General features: G+C 39.5%; 1 protein-coding gene across 1 annotated transcript in view; it reads right to left on the bottom strand.

The window, feature by feature from the left end:
* The window catches only part of GNAL (G protein subunit alpha L), a 120,387-nt gene that overhangs the window by 14,997 nt on the left and 81,458 nt on the right, over nucleotides 1–23,932 (bottom strand). Inside the window, exon 6 of the mRNA XM_027742977.2 lies at nucleotides 1,797–1,851. Coding sequence (XP_027598778.1) covers nucleotides 1,797–1,851 — 55 coding nt within the window. The remainder of the gene's footprint in view (nucleotides 1–1,796; nucleotides 1,852–23,932) is intronic.

The following is a 23,932-nucleotide window of genomic DNA, read 5'->3' as shown; positions in this document are numbered from 1 at the left end:
AGCACAGCTTGCCTTTTTCCCCTATTTATCTACTGCTTGAAGTACTCTGGGAGCTGGCAAATCTTGGCTGCTTTGGCAGCCACATGGACTCAGCTGAAGGCCACTTAATTAATTCTTTTAGTTATTTTATATGTTACTGTCATTTTCTGTCACTTGCTGACATCTATTTGTTCTTGGACTCAGTTGTTATTTTGGATGGTGCAAAAAAAGTTACAGGAAGCAAGAGGAAAGAGGAAATTAGGGATTTTTACCAGTTAATTCAGCAAGACAACTGATACAGCATAATAGGATGAAAACAAAAGCAAAAGAGAATCTCCCCTTTAGAGCAAAAATTTTCCGCCTGCCAAATAACAATGGCCTCTTCTGATCTTTGGAGACACAGGGCATTTCTTCCCAAAGGAAATTATTTGGAAGAATTTCTAGATGATGAATGACTGCTTCAGGTAGAGAAAGGCCTCCCAGGAAGAAACAGGGCAACGCTAACATAAATCATGAAAGCCAAAATTAGGCTTTGCTTCACTGACTTCTCTCTCCAGCTGAGTGATATCGATGCTAAAACCATGAGGTTCTAGATGGAGCAAATCCCAGTGCTACTGCTTTGCTCTGAAAATGTCTTGAGGGCTTTAATAATTGATCCTGTATTGGGTTGACAATACGAGTTTCACCTTATAATACAACACATGCTACTTTTTACTGACTTCTGTTTCAGAATACAGTCAGAGTAATTGTACACGCTTGTGGTGATAGACCTAAACCAGGCCTGAAGGAACAGGCTCTGCTCCACGTACTTCCTCAGGTGATCTCTGTCAAGTCGCTTCACTTCTCTGAATTTCAGTCCCTGATTGCACAGTGAGATTTGGCAGTTGTGTTTTTTTTAAGGGCATCCATGCGTTATACACCTTGCATGGTTAGACCAAATTATCCAGTGCAGGGATTCTCTTCTGCCACCTGTATTTGCAGTTTATGACGTGGCCCACAATCTTGGCTGAGACTGCTAGATGACAGTGGGATAGCAGCACTGAAAAATAAAGGAACATTTGCCGAAGAGACATCCTGCCCAAGGAAATTACACAGCCAGAGCTCAGGGAAAGCAGCTGAAGACGTGCAACATAGTGAAACCCTTTCTTACTTCAAGGCTGCACCATTTCAACCTTAACATGAATGTGTTTGTCATTAGAGCACTCTTATCAAGATGTATCATGGCATCTGGGAAAAAACATGTCTTGTCCTGCAAATAAGGCTTAAATAGAAACTATGCTGCCCATAGGAGATGGGCACAGGCAGGAAAGAAGAAATCTGCGTGCCTGCAGAGAAGTCCACAAAGTTTGCTGCTGCCACTGGTGCTCTCCCCTGAATTTGGACACTAGATCCACTGCAAGCTTTTGCCTCTGAAGGACCCTTCTGATGGACATGCGAAGTCTCCACCTGGGATCACCTCCACCATTAAAATAAAGCACTGCTGTGTAGCAAAGGCTTGTGAAGGAAACAGTAGGCTTATACATTTATGCTGTTCTCTCTTCCATTCAATTTGTTTGCAGGACACAGAATGGGAAGCAAGAAGAAATAACAGATGTATTACAGGAATCACCGACCTACATATAACAACAGTAAAAGACAAGCTTGCACCACCAAAAAGCCTCTTCTTCTTTAATATCCATTACTTAAGTTGCTAGACCATATTTTGATATTCTGCCGTATGGCCTATTTCAGCTGCAGCTGGGACTAAAATAAATTACACAGAGCACCCAGATGAATGAGAGTCTTGGTTCAGACCCTATCCCATTAGTTATACTAACCTGATCTGTGGGTGTGTAGTCATCCATGCTGACGCTGTCAATTCTTTCTAAAAAGCTAGAAGAAAAATAAACATGCACTTAGACATGTAAAATACTGTCTAGTAGAAGACTCTTCACTACCTTTTCTAGTTTAGACTCCCACTGTGAAGTAAAACACAACATGAATGGTAAAGTTATGAGCCTTGATGTTTTCCTGTATATTCCTTTAGGCTACGTTTTATAAGCCAAATAAACATTTTACCCAGGCTTTGTTTCAATGCAGCACTTTTACACTTACCATTATGCAGTACCCACAAGCGGGTCCAAAATGCAGTTAAAATGTTATAATTTTGTGAGGTCCACTAAAAAATACTACGACTAACCATATGCCATAGCATCATACAGTTGTTAAAAGAGATTTTGGGGTTTAAAATAGAAAATGCAGTGAAGGGTTGCCTTTATTTAGCATAATGCTAATCAAGTATAATGTTATGTTAATTATGGTCTCAGTAACATTAGCAGAAATGCTTGTTAGCATATACAAATAGGTTTGGACTGACGTGCTGCCCTCCAAGCAACAACTAAAGCACAAAGTGGAGAGCAAAACTGATAGGAAGTGGATGTTAATGAGTCTGATTCTTTATGTCACAAAAACTCAGTGAGATGCATAAAGTGGAAGAAAAACTTACAACTGCCAAGAAAGGTAAGAGAAAAGAGAACCAGAGCTAAAGGGGGGAACTACATTCTATAATTAATTAAAAGATTTTTTTTAAGCTTTATTTCTTTCCTAACACATGTTAGAATGGCAGCATTTAAGGACATAAAAACATGATTTTATACTTATTGCTAAAATAGGCAGGTTCTACTCTCTCACTTCCATCCATTTCTTAGATCTCACGTGAGCCCAGCTGGCTCATTTTCCCCAGACTTAGACTTCCCTGTATCACTTAGAAGCTTTCTTGAATATCTGCACTGTTATTTGGTATTTGGCAGTGAATATCCCACCAGCTGACGCATCCCACTACAATACTATCAAGATTTCTTTATCAAAAGGCAGGTTTTCCTCAACTTTACTTGAGTGTACATGCGGAACACGTCACACTTAATTGTGGTGGGAAAGAAAAAAACCCCAGTGAACTCTTGACTCAAAATGTGACTCACTGTTAACACAGGGGTCACATACACTGACCAGTTGAAAAAATACCCCCCTAAAAGCCTGTTTGTAATTCTCATAGCACTTTCTCACGGATATGAACTGAAAGTAAAAGAAAATGCACTGCATATATATTTACTTGTACTATTTTTCCTTTTCAAGCCTCCATTGCTACAGACAGGAAACAAAATGCAGCATCTACAGTTAGAATATCCAGCTTTTCTTTCTGGATGATCAAGGTGTGATGGCTAAGCATAGTGTTTAAAAAAAATAAATCTCTAACGCAACACAGTGGGTGCCTCAGAACAACACCAAATGGAAGGAACTCTAAAGAAAAAGCATCTTTTCACAAAACCTCCTCCCTTGCTAAAAGCCCCATAAACTTATCATAAGGATATAAAAGTACAACTTTATAGTCAACTACAGTCACCATGGGAAAGAAGTTGCATTCAGAGTGAATCTTTTGGTCAGATGATTTTCATCACCTTGAGAATCAAACACAGTTTAACTTCAGTTATCCCCACAGTCAATGCAGACACCAGGGCAGAGCAATGCATTTTTAACTGATGCACCTATCATTAACAGAACTCTCATCTCACACTTGCAGCACAGGACATGAAAAAAAGAAGGCAAAAAAGCCCAAAGAAAAATGCCTTCAAGCTGAAACTTCCTAAACACAGAGTAATTTTCCTTAGCATATTTGTACTTCTAAGTCCATTTTAAAGTACTGACTATGCCTGACAGAGAGATCTAGTTAAGAGTGTGGACTGAAGTGAGTGTTTGTACACAAATACAACTCCATCACAAACCCTGCAAAGCAGCATAAATTGGTATTTTTCTTGCAGAAGCAGAGGCAGAGGTATAAATCAGAGACAACACATCTTGTCTCCACAATACCAGGACGAAGTTGGCAGAATTTATCCAAAATGATTAAACATGATACTTAGTGCTATCTCACACCTCTCTCACCTATGCAACAGGTACTTAAGGAAGGTTATTGATTTTTAGCACTTGCATATTCCAAACAGGCAAATTACGGTAAGGAACAGAGGAGTGAGAAGTAATGCAGAGTTACGTTACAGACAACCCACGGCAGGTTTGGGAAAGATGTAAGTTTCCTAATTAGATGTCCTACCTATCAGCTAAAGTTGTCTTTCACTTAGAAATCATCAATTTCCTCACAGTAAAAGGACCAGTTTCAAATACCATAAACTGCCACACTGTAGGTAAGAGAGAGCCGGCTCTGACAAAAGTCATGTGCTTAAAAAAATGTCATTTGGCATAGCAGCTGTAACATTTTATACTTATAAGGTTGCTGTCCACATGTAATCTATATTAAAATAAATCCAATTACTTACATGGTTTTACCTGGCAACTGTATCAAGCTGGAATGATATCACTAGCATCCAATAAATCAACATGCAGTTACTATTAGGATTTGGATAAATTTTGTAGCTTTACAGAAAACTAACCTTTTCAGTGTGTGAGGGACAGGCTTCCTAAGATTTGTTTTGCAACTACATCAAGCATGCACTGAGATTTCTAACGCTGAAAAAAAGACAGCTAAACACTTACCTTTTCAAAAGAAAATCAGTTCTTGAATATCCTTCATATAAACTCCTTACTTGGCTAATTAGCACAGCATCAAAATGGAGTTCTGACAGGCAAATGTACATGGTAGGTACAAGTAATGGATTCCAGATGAGATAAGGAGTTAGTACTGCCTCATTTCTAAATACACCGACTTCATTCTCATTATTGTATTAAAATGGGAAAACTGGAATCACTTTTCTAAATTGCTTTCCAAAGAAGGTTAATTTCTACTAATCCTAAATGTTTTGAATAATTATGTTCTGGTAAACTAGAGATACTTTTATACCTATATATATATATTTATACATCAGCAAATTTTGAATTTACATGACTAAAATTTCAATTCAAAGAGCTTAAAGCACAAAGATATCTCCCAGTTGTGGCAATGCTCATGTCTCCACTCAAGGAATCAGTGTGAGGTAAACACAATCGCAGAAGAATGAACAAAAATGGACACCAAGTATCACTTATTGTCTCTTTTCAGATCCTTTTTTTTTTCAGCTCAGTGATATAATTATTTTCACAGAATTATGCCTTTTTACAATCCTGACAGGTCTTCTACTTATGCAGCTTCTATAGAAACCCATAGTCAGGATACATGATAATTCTGCAGTGACTGTTTTGCATCCATGTGCAATAAACTTCAAACTCATGCATTCAACTCAACGGTGAATAAAACCATAGCATATTATAGACTATCTATATTTATATATTTATATTTCTACGTCACAATTGTGGGTTTACTTATAAATGATTCAGTTTGATAATTAGTGTAACATTTAGGTTACAGTAGAGTGTTTTACACTTCCTTACATGGAATGGCAGAAACTACCTTTTTTAAAAAATAAATTAGGCAAGGTATTGGAAGGAAGGTCTCCACTGCTCTGTTTGGAAATGCAGTGGCTTGGTTTGCCAACAAATTAAATGGACCAATAAAGTTTAAAAAATCATGAGCTACTGACATTATTATATCTATTATTAAGCTGATCTGTAGTTTTATAAATATCTTCAGTGAGTTTCCTAGGAAACTCAGCTGACACTGACAAGCAATCTCTAAATTTTACATTATGCAAGCTGTGAACACAAAAGTACAGGTTTTAGATGTGCCTGCCAGTGCATGAGGGAACTATCAATAAGTATTATTCTCTTTAAAAACCATGGCAATTTGAGCAGCAGTAGCAGCTATATAAGAATTTCTGAAAAAAGGATTCATAAATGCACAAATAAAGAGGAGGTAATCGTACATGAAAATCCTTTTCTCACTGAATAAATCACTACACAGCTCTGTACAGATATTCTGACCCCACATACAAAATGACAATTAAAAGAAAAATTGTGTCTTGGGAATAATATGATAAGACAGAAAACCCATGCTATATTTGTAAATGTATTTTGACATCCAAAGAATTGGAAAGATGAAGTGCTAAACCACAGACCAATGCAACATTTCATTAAACCTTTGTCTACTTCAACTATTTTTAATGCTCTCACCTCAACATTTCAATGGCCTTGTATCAAAAAGTTGCCATGAAAAACAAGAAATTGAACCCATGTCAAAATGCTTGTCTCTTTAAGAGAAAAAGGGAACGTGGCAAATTTTTAAGGCTTTAAGTTCTCAGAACGAAGAATCTCAAAATTATCTTTAAGTAAGTTACTGGTGTCTGCAAACCTTTACAATTCAGATGGATCATTAAGAGCTTTGCAAACTCCTCATCCAGGTTCAAACCCCCATATATATATATACACACACATGCACACATATGAAACCATCCAGGACTAAGACTTTTAATTCCACTCTCCCTGGATTGCAGGAAGTCACAGGTGAGGCAGACATTTCACAAGGAAAACACCTACCCCACGTCTCTAGAGAGCTGAAAGGCAAAAAAATTCCCCCTTTTTTAATAGTTTCTGCTGCAGTTCTCAGGAACAACATCAATATTCTAACATTCCTCCCCTCCTTTTTTTCCCCCATAAAATACCTTTTTACTTATTTTTTAATCGGCTAAGGAATTATAATCCAGTTAATTCTTCCTGCAACATTCAAAATAGGAAACTAAGGATTTCTGGCTTCGAGAATACCTTAGGCTCCAAGGTTGGGCTTCTACAAACTCACATGATTTTTATATATTTCTTGGTAACATAAAACATAAAGGAAGACATAATGAAAAAAAGCCCCTAGTAATATTCTAACCCCTAAAGGATTCATTTTCCCAAGTCATTTGATGAAAATATCAGCAGAAATCCCTCAAAATGCTCGGCAAAATTTAGCAGCTAGGGATTTTCCTGCCAAATTTAAATCACTAATATATTTAAAATACAGCTTCCATGTGATAGAGGAGTATTCCCATTTTATCCCTCCACACCACTCTGCAGTTGCTTCCCACCAGGAGCCAGCACGGGTGCGAGGGCACAGCAGGTGAGAGCGAAAAGGGAGAACCAGGCCTGTTTTGGATTCGCTCTGGCTCACGGATGCTATGCCACAATTTTGAAGAACCAGTTGTTGCATAAGCTGTCACGGAAGAAAACATCCACAACAAGCACACAAATACTAATGATGCTTCTGGAACTGGGCGCCGTCTTTGGAAGGGTTGGGAACCCACGGATCGGTGCTGTGCTTGTCACAGGGGTTTGGCGGCTGCCAAGTTCCCCGTGTGCTCCCGGCTTTAAGAAGGCTCTGTTTCTCAAGCACCGCGACCCCACTGCCCGGTCCCTTCAGGCGCGGTGACACGGGAGGGAGCGCGGGGTGACGGCCGGGAGGGGGAGCCCTCTGCCCGGCCCGGCTCACGCTCCTGCTCCCGCTCCCGGTTCCCGCTCCCGCCCTTCCCTGCCCGGCGCCTTCTCCGGAGCGTGACCCTCTGCTGGGGTCTCGCCGTGAGGCTTTTGCTCAAATACCGGTGAAACCTGAATTTAACAATGATCCCCTGAATTTACCAAAGGTCTCCTGAATTTCCCTAGCTTATCCTTTTTTTTTTTGTCAGTTTTCACTCCCGTACTTCCTCGCGGCTTGGCAGCCTCCCAGCAGACTGCACGCTGCGCTGCCCAGAGCTGGCAAAGAGTTCCTTGGGGATAACCAAAAAAAGGGTGGAATTTATCCACAGAAACGCACTATCACCCACCCACAACCCACAGCTCGCCAGCAAGGCGAGCCTGTTCTGTCAGGAGACGAAAAGGTTAAACAGGAGGCCAAGAGGGGAGAGCAAAGTACAGTCATGCCTGCAAACCGCGGCTCGTTAGCCACCCAGGGAAGTGCCACCCAGTGCAAAGCCTCTGGCCAGTCCTCTGCTCTGGCGAGGGGGGACGCTGCAGCTTAAGGCGATAGGCAGCCAGGACTGTACATCCTGGGCTGTACAACCTTTGGCAAAGCCATGTGTTTCCCCACAGCAGCACCAGCAGCTGAGCGTGCTTCAGAGGGAGAGCGGACATGAGACTGGGAAGAGTTTTGGGCCACCGATGGTGATCTCTCCTAGACACTCCAGCAATGGTACTTTGTTGTCCCAGTGTCTGTACCACCTGCTGGTGGCATGAGCATCTCGACAGGGAAGCACATAACCTGTCCTTTTTTGTCACCCTCGGCCACAGATGCTGCCAGCGGTGGCCCCAGCCACCATGAAGCCATCAAGAGCACAGCTATCATGAGATGCTTTACTGTTATCACCAAAAACATGTGCCCCACTAATCCCATGAAGCAGAAAACTCCAGTTTAAACCCTATTTACATATGACAACTTTGACCAAGACATTAAAAGCAAAGACAGATGACAACGGTTGCAACCAAAGGCTCATATACCATTCATCAGGCCACCCTCTCCCACAAGGAGCCAGACTGCTGGCGGCAATCAAGAGCACATTTTGTGAGGATAAAGAAAGATGGTTAAAATCTGTAGTTTTCCTGGTCTATGGGTTTGGTTAAGGGAGTTTCCTAGCAGACATCCATTTTAACCTCACTTTCTCCACCGCTAAGTATGTACTCAGTATGTACTGCAGAACATCTCCAAGCTTCACAGGCTTTGGCTTGTGTCCAGCTATTAACTTAAACAAATGCACAAAAAGTTCAACCGCATTAAATGTTTCAGCTATATGAGTAAAACCCCCTTTCTGCTTAATAATAGCAATCTCATTTTTAATTGAAAATACACAAACTAAACTAAAAAATGAATAAACAGTATGACTTCCATAACTACTTGCCCCCACCGGTTCCCTAAATTTGTTAAGAAGCAGTGTGAATTTTGGGAAATGCATTTCTTCCTTCTAAATTTAGCAAACTAACCACTTTTTGGCTTAGCAGATGTTTTTGCTTTCCGAGTGAGAGGCCTATGGGGATCATCATTAACCCTCTTCTTAACATAAACACTGACTAAGATCTGGAAAACTGTAATTCACACAGAAAGGTTAACAGGCTCCAGCAGAAATGAGACTCATCATCTGCAACTTCTACCGCATGGGATCTCAGAGAAGAGGGAAGAAGACAAGCGAAGAGAGAAAGAAGAAGAAAGGTAATTTATTTACTTATTTTAAAAGAGACAGACATTTTATTCCCAGAGATGCAAGTGGTGGAGCTGCTGCAAAATAGACTAAGAATGAAGCACTGATAACATCTGAGTCTCAGATTGGCACATGCAGACCCTTCTTCTGACCACATTTACACCAGCTTGAATCCACTGAATTCAGTATAGTTTCTTCTTCCTTGTAAGAGGACAGTCCTAGGCAGACAATTGTTATATGCATATTGATACACCCATGGACTGTTTATACAGACACAGATTTGAGTTCTGTGTAAAGGCTACACAGAGCACATTCTACTATTATAAGTGCAATTTTGGAAAGAGGACCAAAAGATAACCTGAAAACAGAAAGCTCATATTGCAGTATCCAGAGAGATCTGGATCCTGACTGCTCTGTGAGCTGAAGTATGGCAGATTAGGATCTCTTTATCCAGTGTCTGAAAGAAACGACTCTTTAACATCTTCCAGCAACTACACAAACTGGTGCTGGAAGGGAAGCTGCGAATACCTGAAACATCAGATGAGACAGAATGCATCCCATCAGGACCTGGAGAATGTGTCTTTAGACAGAATGACAGATCAAAACCTTGGTTTTACATCCCACTAACTAAAGCGCATAGAAGACCTCACCTCCACCTCTTCTGGTGAATTCTTCAAAAAGAACCTGGACTTTTATTTTCAAGAAAGCCAGACTATGGGAAAAAGCCTTGATAATACTCAAAGTTATAAAATGCATCAGGTTTACAAGCACCATATACATCCCACAAGGATGCCAGGAGATGTCAAAAGTTAACAAAATGTATTTTCACTAGATGTTCCAAACAGAGCTTCCTCTGTTGCTTACAAGTTTATCCTGCTGTCATAATGGAAAAATGATTTCATTGCAACTTACACATTCTGGCTGATGGTTTTGTTTTCAAAAATGGTTGCACTGTAGATATCCTGTTAGTCTACACAAATCCACCAAGTGCTGTGAGCCCCGAAGAATGCCAAATCCAGGTTAGAAACAGCACTGGTTGCTGGAAATTAAAGATCACTTACTATGGTGGAAGTGGTTTGGAATAATAAGTCTGTCATGGTGATTGCCAGAAAGGAAAAACCAGTTTGACTGGAGTTTTCTATAGGAAGTTGATAAAAGAGAAGGCAAAAAAATCCCCAAACAGGAGAAGCAGAGGTAACAAAACACAGACTGAAAAGGAACTCACGAGAAGTTTGTGTTTACCTGTGGCGCCAGTCCAAGCACAGTGCAAGAGAACTTGCTGCCAAGAGTTCTCATGTCTAAAAGCCAAAGCAGATGATTAAAAAAGAAGATGCTAATACCCCCCAGAAAACACAGATGAAGAAAAGTGAATTCTTCAGGGTGGTGAATGCTCCTGGCCAGGAAAAGCACACATGCATGTTTATTACTGTTTTTAGATCTGTGCATTTTTGGTGACACATAAATGAAAGGAACAGTGTGTTAAAATCCTGAGGAAAATAAGAGTGTATCTGTTTGCTTTCACCTATCACGTGTTTATCAGGCGTTGACACGACCCAGAGAACTGACACGGCTGAAGTCCTAGTGAGTGCTGGGGTTAAACAGGAGAACTGGCACTGGTTTCAAAGCTTAACATTTGGATCACAGGATCAGCTCTCATGAGAATGTCTTGGAGGCTCCAAGACATAGACAGGATCTGGAGTTCCTATAGGTAACTACCATTTGAGGAATATGAGGGCTCCTAACACCCATCTTACCAGAGAAGAAGCTTTCTAGGACTGCATGTAAAACCTGAAGTATGTCATCAGTGCAAATTAAGAAAACTGGAACATTTTTCTGTGGAAAAGTCAGGAAGGTGATCAGTTTCCTGCATAGTGGGAAAAAAGAAACTATTAATGCTGACCTCGTAGAACACCTGGTACAAGTTCCTTTTCCGTACTGCAGTTTATGAAGTGTGGTGGCAGATAATTTCTCTTCTGCACTCCTTAATCCTCGTCCCAGCTCTAACATTGCACTTTTACCTTGTGTGAAGGACACGCTTCACAAAAGGTAAGGGTCATGCTGGACACAAACTCTATGAGCAACCCTTCGATGCGCAGGGCTGCTGTGCAGTTCACCAGCATATTCCCAGAATTATGGGAATGGGATATTACCTTGTCAATGTTCAAGGCAAGAAAACTTAGATAGCAGGGCAAAAATTAATGACTTGGGAGTTAAAGGACAGGAGGATGATGAGGACTGACATCCTTCCAGCAGCTCCAGAGCATTTAACCCCCTAACACCCAACAGGACCACTTCACTCATCATTCAGCAGTAGACCTGTTGCCTTCCCCTTAGCAGAGCAAAAGGATAACTGTTCACCTTCAGTGGGAAGGACTCAGAGCTTGCTCTTCCCAAACTTGTTCATGCCATGCACCAGAATTTATTTGGGCTTCCCTAATTGTAGTCTAGAGCAGACAGGCTATCCTTCTTATTCCCATGCACAACATATTTAGGAGCAGTTAATGAAAAACAGCACCAGGTAAATACCTGTATATGATCATCTGCCTTAGAAATTAGCAGGTGAAAGTAAGCACATCAAGCAGAGGTCTAGCAGATACAAATGCTAGATATAACCACTACAGTCAAAAGAAAATTCCTGTATCTTTACAAATGCTGCTGCTGAGATGTTTTTGTTATATCACCATTATCCTGCCCATTTTAGAACAGGATATATTTAACCACTGAATGTATTCAAGCAATTGGTCACACCACCTACGGCTCGGCTGCATGATTACCTCAGGTAGCTGGAGGAAGGCATGGAGCTGAAGCCAGAAGATGAACTGTTACTACAAAAAATGGAAGGAGAATGATGTAGTGACCATATCCAACTTGCTAATAATAGGCCTAATTCCATTTAACAGCTATAACCTATTTAAGCAAAATAAGGGTTCTAAAACTCAGTGTTAAAAACTAGTCCTACAACCCTGCTACCTGTACATTTGACAGTAAGTGATGTTAGCACTGTTTATTATTAACACAGCATTTTGTGAAAAGCATTCCTAACGCTGCACTCTCTGTACGTTTCTTTACATTTCCATCAATTTTCCTTGACTTTTTCAGTGTACAACGCATTTGTACTATTAAAATACAACACAATGAGTTGGGTTTGAGGAATGAGGAAAATAATTAGGCAACAACCTGATTATGTCCTGCTTCAAGTTACTTTAAAGATTAGGTTACGTTCCTGTTTTTTATCTCTCTACCCTGTACCTGGTGGTTGTCATTTCAGGGGTCCGGTTTACAAAAAACTGGAGCAAAGGGGTCTTGGTTTGTGTCTAACAGAGAAGTTGGCACCAAAGGCAGTCCTTGCTGCTCCATGCATGGACTCCATGCTGAGATGCTGTCTGCCAGTGCCAGCACACCATCTAGGGCCCGAGGCAGGAGAGCTAGGGGAAGGAGGGCGCTGAGCAGCACCGGACAGACTGTGCTAGTGCTGCAATACAGCAGCAGTGGCTGAACCAGCCCGGGGGACCTCTGTGGAGCCACCTGGGAGCCTGGCAGCTGCAGCTCCTTGTAGGATGACGGCTTCCATCACCACCCCTTAGGGAACGATGTGCTACTGTCAGAACAACTTCAGCCTTTGTAGCTGAAAAGTCACTCTGCCACTTCCGAGGAGCTATTGCTTTGTACGATGTTCACATCTGCAAGTAAGGGCAGAAACTTGATAAAAGCTAATTTTATCAAAAAAATCCACTGAGGCCAACTTTAAATCATGGACAACTTCTAAAACTCCTAACAACAGGCACTGAGGAGGAAGTTGAACTGCCCAATTTTTCTGCTCCACCCATACAGTCAGTGGAAAAAACATGGAAGATTTATGCAATAGCAGCTGGAGAAGTCTGAAAAGGAATATACAAATAAGGCATAAATGTCAGAAACCCAAAGCCATTTGTCAGATCAGATCAAAATGTTGTCTTTTCTCTTTTTTTTTTTCTTTTAAAGAGAAGATTAAAAATACCATTCTCAGCTTGCATGTAACCTGTGAAAATGAAAACGAGGAATCATTTGTTCTCTAAATATGGAACCACCACTTTGTGTTTATGTAATGATTTATAGCTGGCGATATATAGGCAGGTCATCCTGAGATCAGCTGTGAGGGCAGGTGCAAGTTTTGTATTTTTCAGGGAGAAAAGTAGATGCGTTTTTATCCTTTTTCATTTTCTTTCTTTCTCACTTCAAACGTGAGCACTCCTAGAACAATAAATTCCTTGCAGGTTATCTTTTCCCCATCAAACTGAGTGTATGACATTGTGGCTCAGATGCTGGGATATGCGCTGAGAAGGAGCACGCCCAGCACCTGTCGTGAGGGCAAGAATGACTTTTGTGATGGCCTCTAAGGATCGGACCTTCTTTCATAGAAAGACCAAATTAAATCAAATTCTAATATGAAAGTTATTCATACTATTGCTTGGGACAGTGAGTGCCCTCAGGAGGTAGAGCCAGAAGGATCTAAAGTAGGGTGTGAAGAAAAGTAAGGACCTTTCACTTTAGCCTCTGGGATCTTGGCTCTGCAACGAGATGAAACTCTCAATTACACAGAGTTGGACATTTTTCAAACAATAAATCCGGGAAGCTTCACTAAGTGATACCAGACCTAAACTGCAAAGTTACAGACAAAGCCTCGGCCCTGTGCAAAGGAGTATCCTATAGAATTACTGTCTTTGCCCAGTACCTAAAAACTGAATTTTTAAATTAACGGTACAGTATTTTCAAAAATGCTCTTCCCTCCCCTAAAAAACCTTTCTCCAAAAGGGCTTTCAATAATAAGGTGCAGTTCAGTGCAAACAGAGGGAAGATTAATTAGGGACTAGAGATTTTATTAAAATCATCACAGAAACAGAAGCAAACCACAAAGTTTTGTTGTTGTTTGGTTTTTCTACTTCCAATTAAATAGGATTTCTGATCCCAAATACCAGAACACAGGTATGGCAGCCAAATCTGCAAGCATTTATTTTAATCAAATAAACACACAGATAATTGCTAATCTTATAATCCCTTCAAATTGTTAGTAACCTCCTTAATTAGATTACACATAATCCAGTCCTAACACCAGCAGTGTAAGTACTGATCTCTTGCCCTTAACAAATGTCTGTATTGCAATAGGGTATCACGCATTAGATGTCAAAGCAACCAAAGTTTACACTTCCTTCAGAAAAGTAATTACTTTGCTTTGCAGTGCACTACCTTGCTTTGGGGTGCATTGACAAAAATTTTAAGTAAATCCAAAAAGAACAGGTTTACAACACAATTGTGATGATATTTTGAAAGCAAAAGCCATTCCTTAACTCAGCAGATGCTGATACTTCATCCATTTTACAAGATGCTCTTTTGAGGAGGTCTCAGTTCCACTCATATTCAAAAAGTGAAAAATAATAATACTTGTGTGATTTAAAGGAACCGTTTCTGACTGTGGTCTTTAAACTTCAGTATTTTTTAAAGCATTTCTAATATCTTGAAAATCCTCCAACAAATGGAAGACAAATTAAGAAGTGTAAGTAATAAACAATCACACGTCTTTAAGACATACATCTTCATTTACTGGTTACGTGTTGGATCTGGGGCTGCTCTGACCTAAATTCAGCTCAAGCACTGCAATGCACTTCTGAGCAGATCTGGTGTCAAAACATTACATGGACAAATGCCAAATCATTTGGCATTTCTCGAAAGTGAGAAAATGGGGATGTTTCCAAATGGTTTTTATGCTTTTTGCTTATGTTTCTTCCCACCTCAGCACTGGGAAACTGTATGATGGGTTGTACCAGGATACTCTGTGGATGTCCCAGGCCACCTCTGCCCCTCTAGACAAGACACAGCCACTACGCAGACTCACAGCTCATGCCAGTAGGAAAGAAATGATGACCAGAAGGATCTAAAGTAGTAACCTGAAGCATACTAAAAGTGCACTGAAAAACTGCTGACCTTTTCTTCTCACAGAAGCTACAGGTAAGAGGGCATTTTAATAACTGTAGAACAAATGTACATAAAATAAACAAATGGTAAGATATTCTGACTAGAAGACAGCTTTGTACTTCCCTGCACTATTTTTTAATTTTGTCAGAATGATTAAATATTTCAGATATACAGAGGGACTAAGTTCAGTGCAAGAAAAGCTTTGCCTTGGAATTCAATGGGACAGCAGTTCACATGCTTTTTTAAAAGTTCATCAATCTGTGAAAAATTTTGGATGTCTGCAGCCTGAACGAAGGTTTTTCCCTTAAAGCAAATGAAGACCTCGCTCTTTGCTCATTGCAACCCAACTCCAAACACTGCAGAACTACTGTCCAACAGCATGTGACATCACATGGCATGTCTCTGTACTTAGAAAGTACAGAGGTGGCTTTTTATTCTGGGGCATCATCACACCTATGCCACTCTCCACAAGAACAATTATCTTGCTATTAAGAGTAACCTGTAATTTTTCTAAAATCCAACAGCTTTAGATACAGATTGTTAGCCCTCTCTCATATTTTCCAAGTAGCATGCTTAACACAGGATGCAATAAATGTAATAAATAACACTGTACCTAACAGTGGTTTTCCCTGCACATGACCTATGGGAACCATCAGCACACACCAGCACTGACAGGCTCCTCTGCAACCTCCATCAAGCAGCCAGGAACAAGCCAGGCTCCATCTTCACATTCTAGTGTGGCATGTTATCTTTTAAATACTTCTCCTTATTATAATGTGGATGATCCTATGAGGACACTATAACAAAGACATAACCTAGGTCACTTTCTAGGCAGTGCCTGCTGTCTGTCACTGCCAGGGGCAATATCATTTGCCACACCAACCCAGGGGCTGGTCTGTAAGCTGAGGGAGCCCCAGGCCACTCACAGCTTTATAAAGCAAGACCTGCACATCGATTTGTTCAAACAACTACGAAAGCTAGTACTGTGCTTAGGCCATGATTTGCCATCATTAATGCCAACCTGTCTTTTGAGCCACACAAGTGCTAGGAGGTATTGTCAATTATGCATGCAGAATCTGTTTTCCAATGTAGTTGATATTCTTCAGTTCAGCTTATAATGTTTTCTGTTCTGGCAAGGAATATAACATCATGCAACACTGACACCCTGCTTAATTATAGGAGGAGAATAAAATAAAAAAAAATGGTCAGAAAAATAAATTAAGCTATAGGAACTCACTCCTTTAACTCCCTACCCCACCCGGATTCCTTAAAAAAGTGTTTTTAAGATAAAATTTGCTTGCATTGAGAACCTGAATGACTACTGTCTTTATCTTTAAACATGACAGAGGAGAAAGGAAGTAGAACACAGGAGAACAGCACTGGTGACCCAACTGAACTTTTCTGTATTTACTGCTTCAAACACAACTATACCAATTATCACCACAAGTCTGATAATAAGCTGGCTACAATTAAAATTTAGTATAGATACCACACAGATAGTGAATGTGAAGGACATGCCCATGCATGACACTGAAAGCACAATTCAATACAATGAGGGATATGAAGAAAAGCTTTACAAAGGAACCAGTGCATTGTGGCATCATTATTTCTACTAAAATGACTAAAATTGTTAAGATAAGGAATGGAATGAAAGATATAACGAGAAAACAATGATTTAATATTAATAGATAAAAATAATATTGTTAAACTACACTCAACTGAGAAAATTAATTATGACACGACGTGAAATACATATGTAGCATTTTGAAGGAAAAAAATGCATTTCACATAAACCCACAACCAACAATTTTTAGGCAGTGTATATTCTCTGTAATTGTTAATAAAACCAATTAGATTAGCACCAAATCTAAGCAAGATATATTTTATTCTAACTATCCCCAGAATATACATTCAAGTGATCAGGACTGCTCCAGCTAGCCACACAACATGTTTAGAGTTTTACAGATATACACTGATATACATCTGTATTGGTGTTGAAGAGCTTCATTTTGTTTCTTACGTCATCTACTGAGCATCTGAAGGAACATCCCTGAACACAGCAGGCCAAAGAAAACTGTGGAAGGAGCAATTTAGATAGAAATATATCAAAACTGAGGCCATGAAAGAAGGAAAGGTTTGCTTCTTTATAGTACAAAAAAAATTCCATCTGGTTAGGTTGTGGGTTTTATCTGGTAGAAATTAAACAGGAAATTAATTTCTCCCCTTTCCCCTCTTATAAAAGCAAGGCATTTTCACTTATGATGCCAAAAGCTTGATATTTGTAGATTTGTCTGCCATCAGTCATTAATCAGCCTCATATAGTTTATAGGTAGAAGGACATTTCCTGACAGATACAGAAAACAGATTTAGAACTAAAGCCGAAAATTATATAAAGACAGATATATAGCTACACATCTTAGCACCCTGGAGTACATTTCCAAAAATATACTAGTCAAATGGTTATCTTCCTAAAAAAGCTGATTGCATAAGCATAATTACACTAAACACAAGTACCTGCACTATCTCTCTGCATGTTATAAATAGTTCAAAGTTACATTACACAGTCTTATTCTAAAATGCTATTGTTCTTAGTTCATGCTTTCTCTCACAATCCTTTCAAAAAAGGGCCCCCAGCTCTCACTGCTATCTCAAGTACTATTTTCTGCCATTGCTGTATAACTTGTTAGAATCCAAATACACTATTTCCCCTTTGCAGCCCACACTCATTATCCAAAGAAAAATTTCAGCAATTAGGAAAGTTGCTTGATCGTATCACTCTTTCTGTACTAATGGCCAGGATTCCTCTGCTTCCTTACAGAGTCTTAAATTCGTAACTCAACAACTTTTTGTCATCTTGAAAAAAACAACTGAGAGGTGTATATTTCAGAATGCAATTTATTCAAGTCACGGGGTAAGATCCTCTTCAGAGACCTTAAGTTGATACCACTGAGAATGATCTGCAAAAACCTCCTGCCAAGTACTAGCTGAGGGAAGCACTACCTGTAGGATGCATGTGGAGGTAAGAATGCTGGGGTTTTTTCCCCCTTGTCTTACTTTGTGACATAAAATCCCATTTACTGAATTTGTGCAAAAAGGACTGAATCTCAGCTTAGCAACAAGTAGAAAGTGAGCATAAAAAGCACTTCTAAGAGGAAGGAGATGAACTGTCTGTGCCAAGCATTGCCATGTAGCACTGTAAATCAATGCCAATGCCACCACTCAGACAATCACCACTGTAAATAACACAAAATAGAATTTTTCACTAAGTGGTTAAATCTATCAGAGATAGGCAGCTGGTTGATACAAACTCCAATTTTAATTCATCTGTCATTTAAGGGTTAAAACCAGGGGGCAAATCTAACCCCAAGGAGGAAGCTCTTCGTCAGCAAGAGCAGTTTTGGTGTATGACACAAGCATGACAATGCTGTGGGAGGGGACCCTTTGTATGACATATTGCTGACAGCATGGGTTTTGCTTAGAAACAGGGCACAGATGAGCTGTAGTTTGTACTGATGATGACAATCCAGATAATATCACCTCCTTGGCTCCACTTCTGCATCTTGCATATAAAGTATGCAATTCTTCCCATATGTAGTATATAATAATGAACATAATTAAAAGCAAAGCAGCTGACATTACTTAAAGTTACTGAAATAACTACATATTTCTGAGAAAATGCAAGAGACTCAAACAAACGACAATCCACAACAGCATAAAACCACCTGTATGCTTTACTCAATTATTTTACACAAAATAAGGGTATTTCTGCTTCCTGTTGGGTATTTGTAACGAAGTTTATTTAATGTTTAATCCCATTGGGGCAGACTTCCTTTTGTCCTGCATGTAACTTATGAAAGAGGTGTCTACCCACGTTTCAGATACTGGAGTAATTAAGTAATTTACTTGGGGTGGTCAGACGCTGGAATAGGTTGCCCAGGGTAGTGATGGAGTCATCACCCCTGGAGATGCTCAAGAGGCATCTGGATCTGGTGCTGGGTGATACAATTTAGTGGTTACAGTGATAGCGCTGGGTGGACGATTGGACTTGATGATCTTAAGGGTCTCTTCCAACCTTGATGATTCTATGATTCTAAGTAAACACACAGCTATGAGCTTATTCTACTCCAAGCAAAATTAATGCAGCAACCTGACCTTCTTCCCTAGGATGAACTAAAGTGCGCTTTGCAATTCACCTTTGCAGTTCAGCAAGGTGTGTGGAGGCTCCTAAAACATCACGTTTGAAGAAAAAGTAAAAGGGAGTTTCCAAATGTGTTAAGAAACACAAGATTATTAAATCCAGTATCAATATTTCACATTATGAGAGTTGAGAATAATGGTGCAAGATATCAGGCAGCTAGAAACGAAGAAAGAAAAAGAGATAAATAAAGAAGTGGAAATGCTGAACTAGAACTTATGAAACTCGCATTACAGAAAAATGCGAGGATAGGTGCAAAACTATGTGAATGAGAAAATTATATCTCAGACATTATCTTCACGGTGATCCACAGGCATACAGAGAATTATTGCAGACATCTACTGAGATTTAAATTAGTCAGCTCAATTATGGATAGCAGTATTTCTGCTATGTCAAGGCTTTAGCACTTGAGCCTTGTATTTTAGAAACCTGGCTATATTTAAGCTTCTCTTCTTCTGCACAGGTGCCCAGACTGGTTAGGTTAATGGCAGGCTGGGTGTGTCCACACATTCTGCAATCGCACCTGTACTCTGTGTCAAAAGATTCTAAGAGCCTGAAAACGAGCTTGCAAGAAGAAATCCAGAAAAAAACTTCTGAAAATACATACATGTGTAGAAAGTTAAGTCTCGTGTATAGCAGCTTCTTTACCAGAGACTGTGGAACAAGAAAATCACAGATACTACAAGCTGTTTACAAATATTATGTCCTTGCAAAGGTTTTGCAACTATATATAACAACACAAGCTTTGATCTAGTTGTATTTAATTGACTACATAATTAAAACAGTTCTATACGCCAAAGGTAATTTAAGCACTCATATGTTAGCATAATTTTAAAGAATCTTCTTCCTTTACAATTATATTGCCATATGTTAATATGATGGCTTTTAATAGATTTTTTATTTACATACGTCATAACTGACCCACTGAAAGACCGTATCCTAGTGAAGTAGCATCTGTTCTAAGTTCCCCTGTAGCTAGCAGATTCACAGCAACTATTACTCTAACTTGCATTTTTTTTTTGCATCACTAAGAGCTCAATGCAATTACTTCCTAAGTAATCTCTGCTCTATGCTTCATTCAGTAAAATCTGTTTTATGGATGTTTTAGTGGTGAGCTGAGCTGTAGAAGCTATAATTTGTGAGCTGGATGTGACGTACAGCTTGGCTTCATGATGCCTCGCAGGCACACCATTTATTTATTTTGCTTATTACTGATAACAGTGAGGTGTGTGTTTGAAAGGCCGACAGGGCATCTAGCGAGCAGGAGATTCCCCACCCTTGCTGCCTGCCTTGGTTTCCTCCCAGGGCTGGGACAGGAAGTGCGGTGGTTGCAATACACGCAACTCCCAGCCCTTCATAAGCAGCGTCAGCACTGCAAAGGCTACTTAGTTTGGCCACAAACACGTAGGTGATTACTAACTTCTGTTTAAGAGGCAGATTTGCTAGGAATAAGCAGCAAGTTATTTGTTACAGAAAGCAGAACATCTTTCGCTAGCATTGGTAAATTCACAATTAGCTCCTACTCCCCAAACTCTGATTTTCTGAGACCTACAGAAATTCAAGCTGAAGACAAACTACTTTCATGTGATTTATAGTTGGTTCAAATCAAAATGTTTTCAGCTTATTTATTTTTTGAAGTTACAACGGTAGAAGCCATTCTAGCAAAACCAGACACAAGAATGTGTTTGCAGTTTGCATTTTGAAGGGGAAGAGATGGGTACTGGAGTAAGGACACAGTGTCTGTTCAAGGGAACTGTGTGACAAGAAGCAAGTTCAAGGGTTTATTCAGAGATATTCATGGCCATATTTTCTTGTTCTATCTTATGGTAAGGCAGCATGGGACACTTGGGTTCTCAGTTCATGCAGCAACCGCAGATTCTGAGTTCAGCTGGATGCTCCCTTGTTTTGGCTATAGACATTTGAAAACATCTACTTATTACTAGAAGGAAAGCTATTGATTTTTTCTTTCTATTTAAAATGATAATTCCTATACAATATTTTTGCTATCTTTGAATAAGAGAATGTTGAACACATGGATTCTGGTGCAAAAAAATCAAACTAATTTCCTAAAAAAAAAAAAAAAGCTAACGTGCTTGCAACGTTTTTTAACGATTTACTGTTTCTACTCTTTGTTTCTTAGCTCTTCCTACTCCCAACATTACATTCTATGTTGTTTGTTTTTTTTTTTTCCTGGCTGCAACATTCCTAAAATATATTGGTTAAACCAAAATGTGGGTTACAGCTCCTCTTTGACTATTACACTCACAATTTCAAGAAGAATCCCAGCACCTATACAGCACTTGTGCCATGTCTGAGGTTCCTAGGAGCTCACCCCTATCATTGTTCTTTCCAAATCCAGGTGTTAGCTTGAGCGACCCTTCCCCCAGCCCAGGGGAAAAATCTGGTCAGGAGCAGCAGGGAAGTAACAAGAGGGACTCACACTCAAGAGTTCTTTTGTGCCACTGCTGACACAACTGGCATTGATGTTTGCATTTGTCTTGATGTGCCTATTGTGTATTAATCTCATCTAACCCTTTTTTTGCATAGGCTGCTATTGTAGGGAAACGGTATTATTCAGCTTAGGCTGACATCCTTTCCCCTAAGTCACTTTTTCATAGCTATTTGCATTTACTGTAAGAGGAACAATCACTCTCCCATTTCCCAGGCTCCTGAAAGAGAAACCCCAACAAACTCAAGCCCTGTAGTTCATTAAAATACATGCACCTGCAACAGGATCAACACAGGATGCATCACCTGAACAGATGGTTTTCAGGAAGAAGGGAAGCAGCCTGGTTTGTTTGGTTTGTTTTTTTTTTTTTTAACTACCAATTGAAATGAAAATGTTCAACACCTTTTTTAACCTTCATAAAGGCTGTGTCTCAACTGCTTGAGTAATAATAAGCTGATGCTATAGACTGACCATAAGTTTTCATTGCACATGGCCTTGGCAAGTGGTTCTAAGTAACAGACAGTCTTGAAATTACTGAGTCCATTTGTGCCTTCAATAGCATGAGGACACATGGAAACCAAAGTAAACGAAGTAAAAGTTAATCTTTGAAAGGTTCAGTGAGTATTTACTTAGGTTAATGTATAATTTCTGAGGACAGATGCATTTCATGCAAAAAAATCCACAAAATAATAAAAATACTAATTACAAATGCAAAACCTCACAGATGAATATGCCAACCCAATTCATGTGTAAGAGTAAAGTATTCACTCATATTGCTCTTCTGCTTGCTGAAAAGCAACATCTCACATGCTGTAAAGCAGTGCTTTCACAGCAAGGACATCCCCTACGCAGTGTCTCTGCAGACAGATGCATCTGCTTTTGCTGCGCTTATGTATTTTTAGACAACGATTACACTTGATAAAAGATACAGAGAAAATGTCTAAATAAAACAGAAAATGTCTAAATAAAATGCCTAATGGTAAAGACTGCACTGAGTGAGACAATGGGACATCAGGAAACATGGACTTCTTATTAGGTTCCCATGTTTGCAAAATAGGAAAATCTCCTAAGAAACACAGTCAGTGCATTCGCTTCTCGCATGAGGCTTTGATTTGGGTTCTTTCGGTACCTGAAGCTTGTTTTTTGACAGCGCCTTTGTTTTGTTTACAGCACATTGCTGGGATACTCCCTTTGATTCAGCCTGACACACGTGACGCTCCGCCAGCTTCTGTTCTGCAGTGCTGCTGCTGCTGCACTAAAAATAGCTTCCGCTTGCTTTGGCTCCACATCTAATTTATGGAAACTCACAGAAAAAAAGGCCCCTGTTAGTGGGTGAGCGACATACGATTCTACAGCTCGTGCTGTTAATCTCACTTGGCCTCCTGAAATGCATCGCCGACAATTTAAAATTTAAGCCTGCAGTTAATGGTGATTAGGGGGAAAGAAGATAATGCTTAATACATTTAACTTATTTTTAAGGTACTTTAATGGTAACTTAACTGAAAATGTCAGGAAGTTGGTATGCTAGGTAAAAATGCCTAAAATTTAGAACAGAAATTTATAAAGGGCTACTAGTGCCTGCACTTGTTTGGGTAAAGTGCTGTAAGGATTTTCTTAATTAGTCTACAAATTACAGTAAAATTACAAACCTCCTATTTGCTATAACAGCTTTCAGATGTTCTATACAAACTTCTTCATTGTGCCATAAAAGTAATCACGTAAATATGTCTTTGAAGAGATGCTGATTTTACAAACTTTGCCACAAAAACCTGACTCTGTCTTAAACAACATTTTGCAACAACATAAATCCGAAATGCATCTTTCTCTGAAAAAAAAATCAAAGTTTATGTTAAAATTCAAAATCAAAGTAAGTTCAAGAAAGTTGTTATATTTCTTTCTACAAAAGAAGGGGGTTTAATTTTCTAAAGCACAATTTTTTGGATGTTCATTCATAGCACCGTGTCTAGGAGTGTCACCAGTTGAGCTGGAGTTAGTTTCAAAGGAAAACCAAATCAGAAACAGGGATGGCAAAAGTCTGGTATCTGTATTAATGCACTATTTGTTTAACAGCTTAAATCTAAGAAGAGAACAACACTGAAGTAATGAATAAAAATTCCAAAACTGAAAAGGAAGGCCTGTTTTAAAAGTCTTTAGAGTGAGTAATGAAGGCGATAAGGAAATTTGGATTCAGATTTTATTTTAGATAGAACTTTTAAGTTAAGGAAAACTGGCTATCAGCAGCTGAAGCAGAAGGAGATTTCAAGGCTTTATTCTTGTAAAAACTAGCAAATAAACTGGCTGGCTTTGTCCAGAAAGGCTCCTGGCATAAATTTAGCA

This window comes from Pipra filicauda, unplaced genomic scaffold, assembly GCF_003945595.2.
Source record: "Pipra filicauda isolate LSUMZ 115617 unplaced genomic scaffold, ASM394559v2 scaffold52_size3558583_pilon, whole genome shotgun sequence".
Lineage (NCBI taxonomy): Eukaryota > Metazoa > Chordata > Aves > Passeriformes > Pipridae > Pipra > Pipra filicauda.
The sequence above is the reverse complement of the archived record's forward strand: the minus strand, read 5'-3'. Positions and strand labels throughout refer to the sequence as shown.